The 15,366-nt window shown below is 40.3% G+C and overlaps 1 protein-coding gene across 7 annotated transcripts in view; it reads right to left on the bottom strand.

Annotated features, from left to right (window-relative positions):
- The window catches only part of erc1b (ELKS/RAB6-interacting/CAST family member 1b), a 360,642-nt gene that overhangs the window by 176,971 nt on the left and 168,305 nt on the right, over positions 1–15,366 (bottom strand). For all 7 annotated transcript variants that reach the window (XM_036577652.1, XM_036577653.1, XM_036577654.1 and 4 more), the window contains one exon: positions 5,939–6,070. In XM_036577652.1, the coding sequence (XP_036433545.1) occupies positions 5,939–6,070 (132 nt within the window). The remainder of the gene's footprint in view (positions 1–5,938; positions 6,071–15,366) is intronic.

The raw sequence follows: 15,366 nt of genomic DNA, 5'->3' as shown, positions 1-15,366 counted from the left end.
TAGATCCGATGCAGGTGGACAAAACACAGCACTCACCAGACCACAAATCCATAGTAGATTACAAACAGCTTGAAATTTACACCTAAAAAGGTGTCAATTCAAAGTCTTTAAGGTAAACGGAAAACTGCTAATAATTTTTTACCTTAGCTAACGTCACTTGCCTAGTCACACTGACTATTTCACCTTATAACGCTTAGCTTGGAAAGCTAAAGTTAGTTAGCCAATACCAAACCTTAGAAATACACTAAATTATGTTGAAGGTCAATTAAATATATATGAGTACAATGTAAAATGTAACGTATTGTTTATTGGCACTTTTCTGCAATGCTTCCTATGTGCTACAGCTGAGCTTTGTACCATCTGCTACCCAGTGCCAGACTCTGCACTAGCCTTTAGCTGGGTGCAGTAGACTTTCTATACTTCCTTCATTGGACTAAACAGTTGATGGTTCTACACCGCCCTCTGGTGGTGTCCAGAGATCTCACGGTTATTATATATGAAAACGCTGGACATTAGAAAGGGGCTAAATTGTATATCAAAACCCTAACTGTCCATTCAGGAACATCAAATGTTCAAAAATTCTGACTCGTGTTTTACAAAACAGCCAATGCCACTCCAATAATCATGTTTCTTGTAAGAATAACAAACATACTGTGGCAGAGAGACCTTGAATATGAAATTGAAGATAAACATGGTTAAACATTTTATCAAGTTCAAGGAGACATATCAGAGAAGCCAGGCATAAATTTATTCTGTATAAATAAATTCTTCGTTGATATTACTGGACAGCCTCAAGATTGAATAGAATTGGGTAGATAATGATCTGTGTAGAAATGCCAAAAGCAACAGGATACATTTCTACCTACGATATGAGGGTGTGCACTGCAATATCTTTCTGGGAGAAGACATTGCATATGCTGGAAAAACGAACTGGGAAAGTCTTGCCAGTTTGCCCACAGCTGTATTTAGTGGGCAACAGAAAGTGTGATGTATTTAACCAAGAGTGAATTCAGGATTGTAAATACAGGCCTGATATCGGTTACAAGGACATTTTTGAGACCATGGGAATCATTTAAAATACCTGACCTGAAAGAATGGGTGGATTTGTTTACTCAAAAAAACTGCCTCTTATGAATGCACGTTAGCTAGGGCATCTAATCAGCAAAGATAGAAAAAGAAAAAGAAGGTAACATATGGTAAAAATCTGTAGTGTAATACGTCACTGGATGTTTAGCTTGAATGCACTTCTCTTCACGACAATGTTCCTTGTCAAAAAACCTTGTTTTGTAGTTCTTGCTTTCTTCTGTCTAAGTGAAGTGTAAAATAAAAAACCTTTGTTTTCTGACTCTTTTCTAAATGCAGCTTCCCATTTTCTTCTACTGTAAGGGCTTTAAGGTTAAGGGGTCTTCTGTTCACTACAGGGAAACATGGAAATTAATGAGAGTTGTAATAAACCTTATGTTACAGATGCAGCAGACTAATATTATGTTGAAAAACAAGGTTGAGTATTCCTTTAAAGATCACACACCATCACTAATAACACAAACTACCATACCCTGACTAAAAGTAAGGGCATACAACTCAACCAAACATGCACAACAAACTGTCCTATATACTGTAGATGCACATAGTTTGAAAGGGCATGAAGGTCAGGGCAACTCTCTCCCGTCAAGCTAATAAAGAACAGTCACACTCCTCTCCTTACTTTTAAGACCAAAAGACTGACAGCAATTTGTACAGAGACTGAACTCAATCCAACACGTGTGCTACAAAATCTGAACAACAAGAGAACTGCAATTAGAGGAAATTGAAAGCAGAGCTAAACTGTGTGTGTGCACGTACACGCAAGGGAAAGAGTGTGAAGAGGCAACACAGAACGATGACGGAATGTGAATGTGTGTGCTGTAAGGGTTAGAAAGAGAGAAAGAAAGATTTTTATTTAATTAGGCAAATTAATTAAAGACTAAGTGTAAGTGGTGTCAGAATGTATGTACATGTACATCTACTTACATTATGTACTGTATGGAGTCAACGCAGTCACTCAAGTGAACAGGCATTTAAACTTTACAACCAAGAAAACAGTCAATGACGAAAAGATCTTCTTTGCAACACACATTGTAGTGCTCAAAATTTCATCACAGTTGTTTGTAACATTATTAGAGATGAGAGGAATTGACACTGTATTCCAAATAATTATGGGCTATTACAATAAGTGAAGCCAGTTATGCTCTCTTGGACTCCCAGCCACAGATGGCCGTAGCATCACCAGGGATCAAACTCGCGATGTCCTGATGATAGGGCCAACGCTTAGACGGTCGCACGACCATTACAAATTTTAGTGCACAATTTCTATTTATTTGCTGAGTTTAACATTTTGAAAACAGTTAGCACAGGCTACATTTTGTGTTTTATATTTCGCCCAATATGCTACATTTAAATCCAGAGAATAAACAGTAATTGTACATGTCTCAGTTCGGACGGTGTCTTATGGTGGTGGTATGAGAGGAGACCGATGAGCGAGGAGAGAGAACTTGGGCGGCTTCTGCTTGGAGCTAGAAGGTGGTGGTAGGAGTGACATAGGACTGAGGAACAGGGAGCAGATGAAGTAGTGGAGGGAACTATGAAAACTTTAACATCATGGGAAACAGAAGGTAGACATTTTTAGGTCGTCAGATTTGAAGGTGGAGAGGTTTCAGGCATGGTTGTCCCCTCAAATCAGTTATTTCATAACTCCATTTGAAATGTGCAGAAGTGTGTTATTAGGGGTAAAAGGAATGCACTCACTATGATTTTACTGGGTCCTTACACCTTAATTCCTGATTTTTTTTTCCTAATTTGCTGTCCCGCTGAAATATATGAGATCAATGAGAGTATGTTTGTACTTACCGCATTATTACTACAAAGAATTATTCAACAGTATGTCCTTTTTTAGCTTAATATGTACAACCAGTTGGGTGTCTCAGTGTAATTTGTTAAAACTGTCTTCCTAGTACTTTGGAGTTTGTACCCCACATTTACCTTGTTAATATATAAAGGGGCCTGTAAAAGAAGACACTACCAAAAAAGTGACAAAATGTACCAAGCAGTTTGGATCAGAACCCTTCAGCTCTAACTCCAGGGATAGACTTCCTGCGTCTGCTTAGGGCTATGCATCCCTGGACCTAGCACAGGTGTGGCTGCAGTAATGAGTATGGAGACTGGGCCAGCCTGAAGCTCAGTGATGGAGGAGCTTAGGAACAGTGCTCCAGAGGGTGGCACTCAACCCGTCCACCACTTCCTCCCTGAACTTGCAGAGGAGCCAACAGGGCTTAGCGGCAGCACTGGCTCCCACTAAAGCCCAGCACTAATTAACCTCATGGGGATCCGAGCTGAGGTCCACCCAGCCCGAGCCAGGAGAAAAGGGGGACTCAGACCATGACATGTTCATGAGCCTTAGACCCTCTGCAGGCTGAAACTCAGCCAGCCATGCAGGGCATTTTTTTCTGAGATGGAGGAAGAAAGAAAGTAAGAAAGAAAGAGAGAGAGAGGGAAAGAGGTAAGTTTCTATATGGGACAGGATAAACCATTAAGAATGGGCCCAGAGAGGAGAGTTTGGCTCGAGTGTGATGAAAAGAGAAGGAAAGAAAAGAGAAAGGGAGTAGGGTTCCAGGTACAGGGGGGGAAATAGGCAGTGGCTTGTGTGCTCCATTTAAATGCAGACTGACTGACTGGCTGTTTGTACTGTCCAGCGGAGGGAAGACTTATTCATTGAGGGCTATTTGAGTTTGATGCTATCTCCAGCACTGTGGGTCAGGCTGCGCACACAGCTGCATTGTGGTTTAATCCCCTTTAATGGTGTACAAACACAAAACCGGCCTGAGCTGTACACAAATGAGACATTCCGCATGAGTGTGTGTGTGTGTGTGTGTGTGTGTGTGTGTGTGTGTGTGTGCGCATATGTGCGCATGTGTGTATTCCATGTGGCTGGACTAAATCAGAACAAGGTTCTTATTTCTCCACACAGGCAACGCAGAAGTTATTTATTTTCCAAATGAAGACTGACTGGAGACGCAAACACACACCAGGCGCATGCCACATGAACGTTCTCCTCCGGCCCCATGTTGGCAGGGTGATGTGGGGTTGGCATAGCGCTGGGCACTTGGCATGAGGCTGAGTGCTGGCGCGATGATGTGCTTTGACAGGGCAGCCATTACGCTACCAGCCTTGGAGGTGCTGGTCTTGTGTGTAAGGGCAAAAAACCTCAATGGATTTATTTGCAATCAAGACTGGAAGCGTCTATTCTAGCATGCACAAAAAGGGGGTAGTTCCAGGTGAGGGCTGACAGCATCCAAGCAAAAAGTTATTTTCTACTTTTCTTAAATCAAAATGCATGATGTAGGCCCCCACATATGGCAACCACACACTCGACAACTTGGGTCAGGGAGCATTCAATATTTAGAAGAGTGGGAGGAGCTTGGGAGAGGAAAAGTTACAAAGATTGTTTCCAGCTTTGCAGTTTTATGTAAGAAAAACCCTCCACATGATCGCTGAAATTCAGTGACTTTTTCTGACTTAGAGATAACTGATCATTTTGCTAAGTAATAACTGACATGCCTTTCAGCCAATAACTGCCTCTACTTCTTCTATCGTGCAAAGGAAAAACTCATCAGAAACTCTTTAGAAAAAACCTGCAGCGAGAATGGCAGTGGCAGTAAATTAGTTGTAATTACAAGACTAAGAAATGGTCCAAAGGAACATATCGCTGCTGTCAGAAGAAAACCTTGTATCTCCATTTTTGACGTTTTTCAGTTTTTGAGATAATTTAAAAATGCTGTTGCCCTTTACATTCTGTGTAAATTTCATGAAGAATGGACTAAAAGAAACGGCCCAAAATGACTTGGAAAAAAGCCTGGTTTCATTGACTTACATTAAAAGTCGTTTTTTTCCCTCTCCTGTAAAGTTACCATTTTGGAGATACAAAGTTTTCTTACGACAACAGCGATATAACACCTGACACGCTAACCTAATGATCTGGAGGTCGGTGCTGTTTTTTATTTCATTACTGAATCTGAAAAAGTTTTGGATCAAACTATGTGGAAGACAAAACTTAGTTAATATTGCTAGAACACACAGCTCTAAGGTAAGCTAAATTTGATCTAAAGTTACTGTATTTGCTAAAGTTAATTTCAATATGATGTCTAATTACAAATAATGTAATAGAACAATGTTAAAATCAGTTCAATTACCCAAGTTAGCTTATAAACAGTTTTAATACAGTTTTAAAAACATTCTATGTAGAGGCAAATGTTAATGCATGACTTTGGGTTAACTTTAGTTTGAGCCCATCTGAAAGGGCAGCTGTGTCAGTTCAAACCACATGAAAACCTGGAGCTTTAATGTCGCTATAAGATTTCTAGTTTAATTAATGTAAACATGTTTCCAGAATTCTTTTGTTGTTATTTCATACATCCATATTTTGTCAATTCTCTGTACTGAACATCTTGTAAATCTAGTTTATAATAAAATGTTTCAAATTTCCTTTTCATTTCTTTTTCACTACTGAGCTTTTATGTCTTTTAGCACAAGTACTACAGATGCCATCAAACAGACTTGGATAAAAGTTTGACAAACATAACAGTAACTAAAGGAGGAGGGACTTCTCAGAATTCTCTGAACGGTCACTTCTGGAGGGCCCTACATATTCCTATCCTGGAGGCCACAGCATTGCAGAATTTATCATTTGGTTCAATTTGAGCTCATCAGATTCAGCTGATCAGATAACTAGCACTGTCTACACGAGCTGAACTTGGGGTGTTGGATGAGGGGCAACATCAATCTCTGAAGGCTTTGTTTGATAGGTGGCACTACAGTGTACTGCAGATTGTGGTTTTAAATGATTGTGACGCTACTGATTATCATAATTCACCGTATGTGATTTGTATCAGTGTGGTATTCTGACCTGTTTCTCGGCATGTGTGCGTGCAGCCTCCTCTTGCGCAAGCACCATTTCTCTCTCTGCAGTGATCTGAACACTCTCACGCAGCGCCTCCTCCAGTTCCTCGATACGCTCATCCTTCTGCTTGAGAGAGTCCTGGAGAACAGGAGAGAAAAATAAATGCAGAAGCAGTAAGTGAGATGCGAGATTTCTACATGTGAAAAAGTAAACGAAAAAGAGAACATTGTTCATTTATTTAATTTCCAGTCAAAACGGTCACTAGGTATAAGATTCATTTTTTGGAAGGAAAAAAAAAAAAGCAGAAAACATTTAACAGAAAATTATGCACACACCTCAACAACTTGAAATAACACCAATTAATCAATAACATCACTAATATCAGCTTCCATTGGTTTCCAGAGACTGTCAGTTTTCAAAGAAATCTGCACAGATATTTTTCCACATCTCCAAAGTTCTGTCTTAGAAATTGGTTGCATTTTCTGTCACATGACCCAAGTTATCCCAAAAACAACTGTAAGTTGGTCAGTCTATTGTTCTGAGAACACAAGCAGCGTCTTCTTATCATTGTCACATGACGTTCTTTGTCCGTCTCCTTTTCTCAGTGAGGCTTCTTGACAGCTACACATCCTTTCAGACCCATAGCGCTGAGTCGTCTTCTCACAGTGGAAGGATGGACAGAAACACCTGTGGATGTTTTCAGATCTGAAGCAGCTTGATTTTCTCCTCTCTCTCAAAGATGAAAGCTTTAAGTGCTGTTTACCTGACGAGGACTGTTTTGGTAAAATAAGTATACCAGAACTGATGGAGTTTTGGTTGGGATAGATCTGTTTTCATTTGAACAAACGATTGTTAGGAGTCCCATTTTCTCTTTGTCTTTACAGTTTTGGAAGCTCCTGTTTTTCCACTTACTTTCCTTTGACTTTCCACTTCCTACACAGGGTACACAAGTGTGTTGCTGTGGACCATAATAGAGCATCATGTGCAGTTGCAGAATCTCAGTTAAGAGCTTTATTGCTACAACTGTTGAGACCAGACTGAGCCCCAGTGAGTCATACACTCTCAGCATGCTCCCGAGAGCATTCATACAGGCGACTCAATCCTGAGCCATTACACACATCAGGAAAGACATGTCACTTTTGCTGGAAACGGTTTACTCGAATTATCAAAAAAAGGGCCAAGTTGTAAGTATCAGAGTTAATCTTACAGCCAGGGATGCTCAGGAGCAAACTGAGTGTCATGGCAAACACAAATTAATACAATGGAAAACAACACTGTCCAGCAGGCAGTGTTGGGTATAACACAGTACAAAGTACAGTAATGCGATTACTTTTTCCTGTATCAAAGTAGTGTAATTCATTACACTATAAATTATTACAATCAAATGACAGTTACTGACTTAAAAAGAACTTGCGTTATATGTTTTTGTCATTGTTCATTTGCTCTTATTAGGGTAAAAGTCAGAACTTATAATTCTGAGAAATATGACAGATACGCCTCCTATTTTCGATATGTAATATTGTATCACACTAATCCAGCACAACCACCACTGTATTCAATACCCTCCACTCACACCCTTCATGTGTGAGTGGAGTAAAATAAATATACCACAACTGAGGAAGTTCTGGTAGTGAAAAATCTGTTTTCATTTGAATAAAGTATTGAGGATAAGCTTAGGCAAAACAGGTATTTTTATCTTGCAGTAGATTTTATAGTAAAAAAAGAAACAATAAAAATCTTTTTCTTTAAATTCATGTTTCATAATTCGGCCACAATGGTGTGAACAGTTTAGGCTGCGGAAGTATCTAATCACACTAACATGAAACTGATGAATAATGATTTCCTGCTGAAAAAGAGAGCTCTAACTTCATCTAAACAGAACAGACATGATCTTCATTCAGAAACAGCTCATTTTATTCACAAAGAAATATTTTGGGAAAGCTGTTTTTGGACTGTTTCTACTGGCCAGTTTCTCTGTTTTCAAACAGCATTAGCCATTCATACTTTCAATCAAGCATAACTGTTTCTTGTTCCAAGGCAGGGACTCAAATGTCTTTTAAATGCTGTTTAATTCATTTGTTTTTGTTGAAATTGATTTGCTAGTTAAAGCAAATGAAGCTAAATGAAGTACTGAAAAGCACTACTAGGTTTGCTCTTGTACATTCAAGTTGATACAGATTTATATAGATTTTTAGAAAGTAACAGATCTAAAGTCAACAGCAGTGAGGTTTTACCAGGGCTTAATAAGTTATCCCATTACATTTTGAGAGAAGTTTAATTAGTATTTTGTAAAGAATTAATTTTTTGAGTAAAATAAGAAACGTTACTTTTTCCAGAGAAATTTGAATGGAGTTGTTTCAAGGAGAGAAGAGTTGAGAATGACTGAAGAGCAAGAAGAAAAGGACAGACGTACAGATTGAACGAAAGAGAGAGAGAGAAAATGACTGGATGATGAAGACACCCCATTTGCTTCTGAGCTCCCCTGGCTGCAACTGAGATGTTCGGCTGAAGGAACAATGTGCTGTAAATGGAGGTCCTGAATAAGTCCTGCTGGATAAGGGGATAGTCTTGAACTCATTTTGCTCATGCACTTCGGAAAGCATTCACTTTTTATTTCCATCCCCATTTTCAAAGCTGCTACACAGGCCTGACTTGCTTCTGAGACTTCTGGCTCACTGTAGCGACCCCTGCAACCCATACGTGCACAAATACATATATAAACGCTGCTCTTTCACACACATACACTTCACTCACACATTCTGCAGTAAAATCAATGTGGTCTCCCAGCAGAAGTTTTTTCCTGCTGCCCAAACAGTGTCTCACGAAGACAATATCAGACACAGTACTCATCTTCCTGTGGAATACCATACTGCGTACCGCAAGTGCTCTCACAGTTTATTTGCTTTCGGTTTTTTGTTCGTTTTAAGAGCTATTTCAGAGATTCCAATTCATGGCTCAGAGGAAAAACCCATCTGTACCAAATAAAACAGGATTGTTCTGAAACTGAGGTCAGCAATTACTGGAAGTTCAAGACAGTGGGAGGTGAAAGGTGAGGCCAGACGACGTAGCGTGGAAAAAGCAAAGCGTTAAAAGTCTTTATTGACCATATACATTCTGCTCTCTTCATTCGCCCTGAGGCATCAGCTCCACTTTCTCGAGGCACACCACAATCACTTGGGCTTGATTTAAAGCGACAGTAATCCTTTTTGTTCGGTCAATATCTCATTACGTTAATGCTCTCGGTGCCAAAACCACACGGGTGATAGAAAGAGACACCTCGGGGAGGAGCAAATTAAAGCCACATGCGAGAACGCTGTGACTGGACGAGTCCAGGGCGCAGCTTGCTGGGGAATCCGACCGCCGCTACGCCAATTTGAAGATGAGCAGGAAAACTGCGTTCCCACAGTGAAATCCCACATCCATATAAACACTTGCAGAAAATGACAATTTTTGGAGATCCCAACACGGTAGTTATCTTTCAGACTCAACAACCAAAAATGCTAATGCGGCTAACCATGAATGAAAGCTAGCGAAGACCGGTTAGCATGACCTCAGCCAATACAAAACTCATGTATCCCCAAATGTAACTTTACAAGAGAAGGAAAAAAGTTCCTAAATTATATTATATAAATCATAAGCAATTTTGAACCATTTCTTTTTGGTTTATTCATCATAAAACGTTCACTTGGAAACAGCAGCTGGTATTTTCAAATGGTGCAAAAAAATAACAGTTTTGATAGGACAACGACTACATCGCAAGCCATTTTCAACCACACTTGTACGCTTAGTTAGCCCAAAAGGAAACTGGAACAACATGAAAACATGATTTTCAGCAGCACATGTCCCTTCAAGCATACAGTATGTCATAGCACAGATGCGGCACAGAGCAGCCAGACTTCTCAGCAGGAGGAGAAAGACACTTCTGCAGCACACAAGAAAGAGAAGAGTCACAAATGTTTACGGAGGAAGCGGAAAAGAGCAGCAGGAGCCTGTCCTTCCTGGCTGGAGAAAGCGCGAGCATGGCCAAAACACAGAAACATCAAACGCAACCACCCCACAAACAGGCCCAATAAAAAACCCCCTTGGAAGTCTATTAGAGACAGGAGTGTTGGGCAGGAGTATACGGATGTGATTCCCACCACTCCACCGCCCCCACTATCATTTGATCCAGGACTGCTGATGGCTTGAGCTCCAGCTGTACTTTTGCTACGCTGAGCCTGTGGCTCCTGCTCAGGCAGCGAGGTTGGGAAACTCAGCGAGCCCGACCTGGCTTCGGTGTCTTTTCTTTACAAACGGACACAACAAATAAAACATCAATGAGCCCTAAGGTCCTTTTCTCCAGTTCACTTTCCACTGAAATTGCTACATTCTTTGTTCTGAAGTACAAATGCCAGGCCGGATTGTTTGTGCACTGGCAGTCAAAAAGAGCTGCTCAAACATTTTCGGCAATGACCACTGATACACAACAAAAGCTGAATGCAAACACAGGAAACAGAGAACCAAGAGTGTTTATCAGTATGTTGTAGGTCCCCCTCCGGTCTTGACCATCACCTCACACGGTCCAGTAGGGCTGGATGATTTTAGGAAATATCCCATTTCGATTTTTCTGTGCTGTGACTGAGATTTAAATTGCGGTTTTTTTTCTACAAATTAAGCTCCTGTTTTTTTGGCCACAAAGAGCAGAACATCCACTTTTTTCTAGCTTGAGGCTTAAACACTGATCAGTGGGCCAGACTGCCAGTTAGATATGGTTGTGATATCACAGCACATGAGTGTCTGGTTGCTTCTGACTGACCTAGGCCACATGTGTCAGGCTCCAATCCTCACAGCCCACAACACTACAGACTTCAGCACACTGCTTCAATAAACACACATGACTCAGCTCATCAGCTAATTCGGAAGGCCTTCATGAACTGAATTCAGGGCGTTAGTTGAGGGTAAACGCTAATCTCTGCAGCTCTTTGGCCCAGAAGGTCCCCAGTTTGGCATGCCTGACTAGGCAGTTCACTGAAACTAATGCCCGTGTGCTGTTTGTAGACTTTAGCTCTGCTTTTAACGTCATCATTCCTGACCTTCTACTAGATGAACTGCGGCAGCTCAATGTCACCACAGCTGTCTGCTACTGGATCCACAACTTCTTGTCCAACAAGAAACGGTATGTTAGGGTGGGTGACCACATTTCGGACTTGCTCTGCCTCAGCACTAGTGATCCACAGGGTTATGTGCTCTCTCTCCTGCTTTACTCTCCCTACTCTCTTCAGTGACTGTACGTCGAGACTGTACTTCAGAAAGAAACTCATCCCACTGCTTCCACAGGAAATGCACAGCTCCACAGTCGGCAGAGCCTTAAAAATTCCTGGGCATCAACATTCAGCACTCTGATCACATCCCTTTGCTTTAAACTGCTGCACACACGCTTTAGTACACACGCTGTAATGTGCATAACCACTATTTATCCAATACAACAACTGTACTTTAACTTATTGCATTACACAGATTTTAGAAATACATTTATATTAACATTCGCTGCTCAACTGTTCTAGCTGTACATAATGTTTATATGTAATTCAGTACTTGATTGCAACTAAACTCAACTCCTTTGTATTGCTCTAAGATTGTGCACTGCTTTATGCTTGTGTGGATTCACACAAATATGTACATATATATGTATGTAAAAATAAAACAGACCATGCATAAAACATCTTATATATTTTTTTCTATTAATTTTATAGGATTTTATGTTGGCACCAAAAGAAATTCCTTCTACATGTGGTATAAAGATTCTGATTCACAAGTTCTGTTATTACATTAAATTTGCCCACTTAAAACCTAAGACAACAGTGTTAATAATGCAGACTATACTAATAAAAATGCAACTCTTATGATTTGAAAATCGCACTTTTTCCAAATTGAGATTTCAACATAAAAATGATTGTACTTTCAGCCTTAATGCCCTTCTCTGCTCAAACATATCTAATAAACCTGTTAATTAACTGCCAAGCTGAATCAGGTGTGCTTGAGCTGTGCTGGATTCTAGCCCTTCAAGACTGGAGTGTGAGACCCCTGAGCTAAAGGAGCTGCTTCCCACTGACTGGTTGAGATTGTGGTGGTTGTGCCATCACCTGAATTTCCTGCACGTGCATCTGAGCAATTCCTTCTCAATGCCAGAAACATAGATGTTAGTGCTCAGGGTTGGTGTAAAAGACTGAATGCTTCAGCCTACAAAAACGCAGGAGTGAGCTGGCAGCCAAAAGAAGCTGAATCTGATTGACAGCAGTCAGTAATTTGTAAGTAGCAGCATTAAAAGAAGAAAGTCAACCTGTTGCAAAGACAATAACAATTCAAGAGACAATAACACTTCTTAAAAAGTTCCATGGTGACCTCAAAATGTGACTTTGTAAACCTTAAGGCTATATACAGTGAAAGTTTCCACGCAACTTTAGTTGCTTGAAACTTACATGAAACTAAATTGTAGTTGAGTTGCATTATGTAAAGCATCCTGCAACTCACTTGAAACTCAGCCACAACAGTTGCAAGGGTCTCAACTTCACACAACGAGTTTCATAAAACAGCCATTCAAAACGCTGATAACACATCACATGATCACAACGAACTACCAAGCGACTGATTTCAATGGACAAGAAAATAGAACAGAAGATGGTTTATTGGGTAACTGACAGGGAGAACACCCTGACTAACTTCATACAAGGCTGACAGTTATTTCATCAGTTATCTGAGCCATGACAACACACAAGTTTCGCAAAGCTAAAGTTTCTGTAGCCAGCTGTGTTATTACTACAACTAGCCAGCTAACAGCTACTGAAACGTCTGCTTGCGCCACCTGCTGTTATCATGATTTACGAAGCTCAGAATTAAAATACATATTAAAAAACTACAGATAGGTAGATAAAAGACAGATAATGTGGACAAAGAAATAACAGCAATGATAGGTGGAAATATTATACGAAGATGACAAAAATGGCTTCAAAACTTGTTGCATGAAAGATTCACCACACAAGCCGGCCTAGGTCTCAGGTATCAAGCCCCGGGGGTCTGTGGTTTCTGAGAATGCCAGCATTATGAACACTTCACTTTACTCTTCTTGATAACTTCCTTAGATCTGGTTCTTTGAAGCTGGCTTTCTATTTCACTCAATGTTCCTGCCACTTTGCTTGGTATTCATTAAGGGCAATGATAGATTTAACATAATACCTTACAACATCTGGAACATCTGGAACATCTGTAACTAACAACCAAAATTACCTGTCAACAGAACCACAGTGAAACACAATTAACTTAAAAAAAAATAGGGTTCTACTTTATAGTCTCTATTAGTCATCCTTGGACTGGCATGTGAAACCTTTATCTCCAGTCCCTAACCTCAATTCTCCAGCCCAGCCCAGCAGGAATGCCATTCTCCAGAGCGGAGCCAGGGAACGACAGCAAGAGTGTCAGAGTACACATCACTGGGGCATTGAGCAGAAAGCCATTATCATCAAAGCATCTCTGTAGTCAAACTTTGCCCTCAGAGTGCAGGCGAGCAGGACGGTTTCAAAGGCCCCTGTTTATGTACATGGGGCTAAGAAAAAAAGACAAGCGGGAGAAAGTCCCAAATAGCCTGAGGCAGAGGGATGAGAGAGGCAGCTTGAGAGAGAAGGGAAAGTACTGAGATGTGGCGTTAAAAATGCAAGTGTAAACGAAGAGATCTGGTGCTGATGGGAGGAGCAGAAGCCTGCTTGTGGAAAAAGCAGATGATGGGTATCAGATGGAGCAGAATTCAGCATCGGCCCTCAAAAAAAAAAGAAAAAAAAGGGGAAAAAAGGGGAGAAGAGCAGAGCTGAGCCTGTGCCTGTGGGAAGAACTAGTATGCGCCATCACACCGACCTGGAACTCCCATACCGGATTGTTCACGATACCTTAATTGCACACCATATCTTTCCTTAACTGATATCAGGACATCATCCTTAGCAATACTGGTTTTGCATAAGCAAACAATACACAAACGAGTCTCTAAACAACTGTCAAATGTTTTATACTTCAAAAAGTGATGTGTTAAAGATGCACTATGTAAGATTTGTTTTTAATAAAAATTTTAAAAAGTAGCATTACTGAATCAGTAGAAAAAACAGGCTAAAATGTGGTGTGCGCACTGCTGCAAAGCCTGAAATAAACATTTAAAAGTCAGATCCAGCTCAATGTTTATGTCTCAAATGCAAAATCAACCTGTAAAACCGTACTGATAAAGATATGATGACTAGTAGATAATTCACTCACGTCCTCAAAAGACACGTCAGCACAGCCCACATTACAAAATGCTCTTCTGCACGGGTGCAATTACACATTTCCACCTGAGAGGTCTCCAAATCCCCAAAACTTACATAGCAAGGCTTTAAATAACACACTTACCTGTGTTGCCCATTTTAACACATTTTTTTCATGCTGTTCTCTGTTTTAATACATCTGTTTTAAGAGTGTATTGTGTGTATGTGAGCAACCTGACCAATCACAGATGTTTTTGGGATGTTTGGATGAATCAATGAATTTGCATCACTCAGTAAATATAACAAATAAAAAAATTATCTTGGTTAAAGATAATGCAAGTAAATCTTTAACGACATCACATCACATTTATATCATTATTTCAATATGTTGCAATACAAGCGCGGAATGATTTTATGTCCATATTGTGCAAACCTGCTTGGAATACTGAACTTGTGCCTTAGTTCCCAAACTAAGTGCACCCTTTCCATTGCTAGAGTGATAATTACAGGTGCTCACCAACTTCAGCTCACCACTTAGAAGTTACACAAATGGCCAACTGCAGCAGAGGAAGCCTTTGGCTAGAATCAGCCAGCCATGCAAACATTCTAATGCAACTTTATTTCTGAGAAGTTAAAACATTGCACTTATAAATTTTGTGAATAATTGTTTCATCTGGCTATAAATGTGGCATAGAATCGTGATGTATCATCTCTCTTTTCGTTGTTGTTAACAGTGTAGCCTTTAGCTTGCTAACTAGCATGCGAGCAGAGTACAGTGACGAAGCTGTATCAACAGTCAGGTATATCAGAGAAAGTTGTTTTCAATAAACCCAGTAAATTGAATTTTATGGTTTTGAAATACTAAGCATTTTAAAAAGTTTACCACTATGGATTACAAACCACAAAGGGAAATGCGTCAGGTCACAATGGCTTAGAGCAAGTTCTGCTGTTGACACTTGTGTTCACTAGACCCATCACCTCTCTGAGGGCTCAACTAACAAACTTCACTTGAGCTAATTCATTAACTGAACAGCTCTTAGGACTACAGAATACAATCCAGCCCTACTAGCTAGCTTTGGAACTACTTCTCTTTGCCACCTCTCCAGTATCGTTCAGCTTGCACCAACAGATTTTCTACAGATTGCTCTTCAGCAAACTCCTACATCTGCTAAC

Source organism: Colossoma macropomum, unplaced genomic scaffold, assembly GCF_904425465.1.
Source record: "Colossoma macropomum unplaced genomic scaffold, Colossoma_macropomum, whole genome shotgun sequence".
Taxonomy (NCBI): Eukaryota; Metazoa; Chordata; class Actinopteri; order Characiformes; family Serrasalmidae; genus Colossoma; species Colossoma macropomum.
The sequence above is the reverse complement of the archived record's forward strand: the minus strand, read 5'-3'. Positions and strand labels throughout refer to the sequence as shown.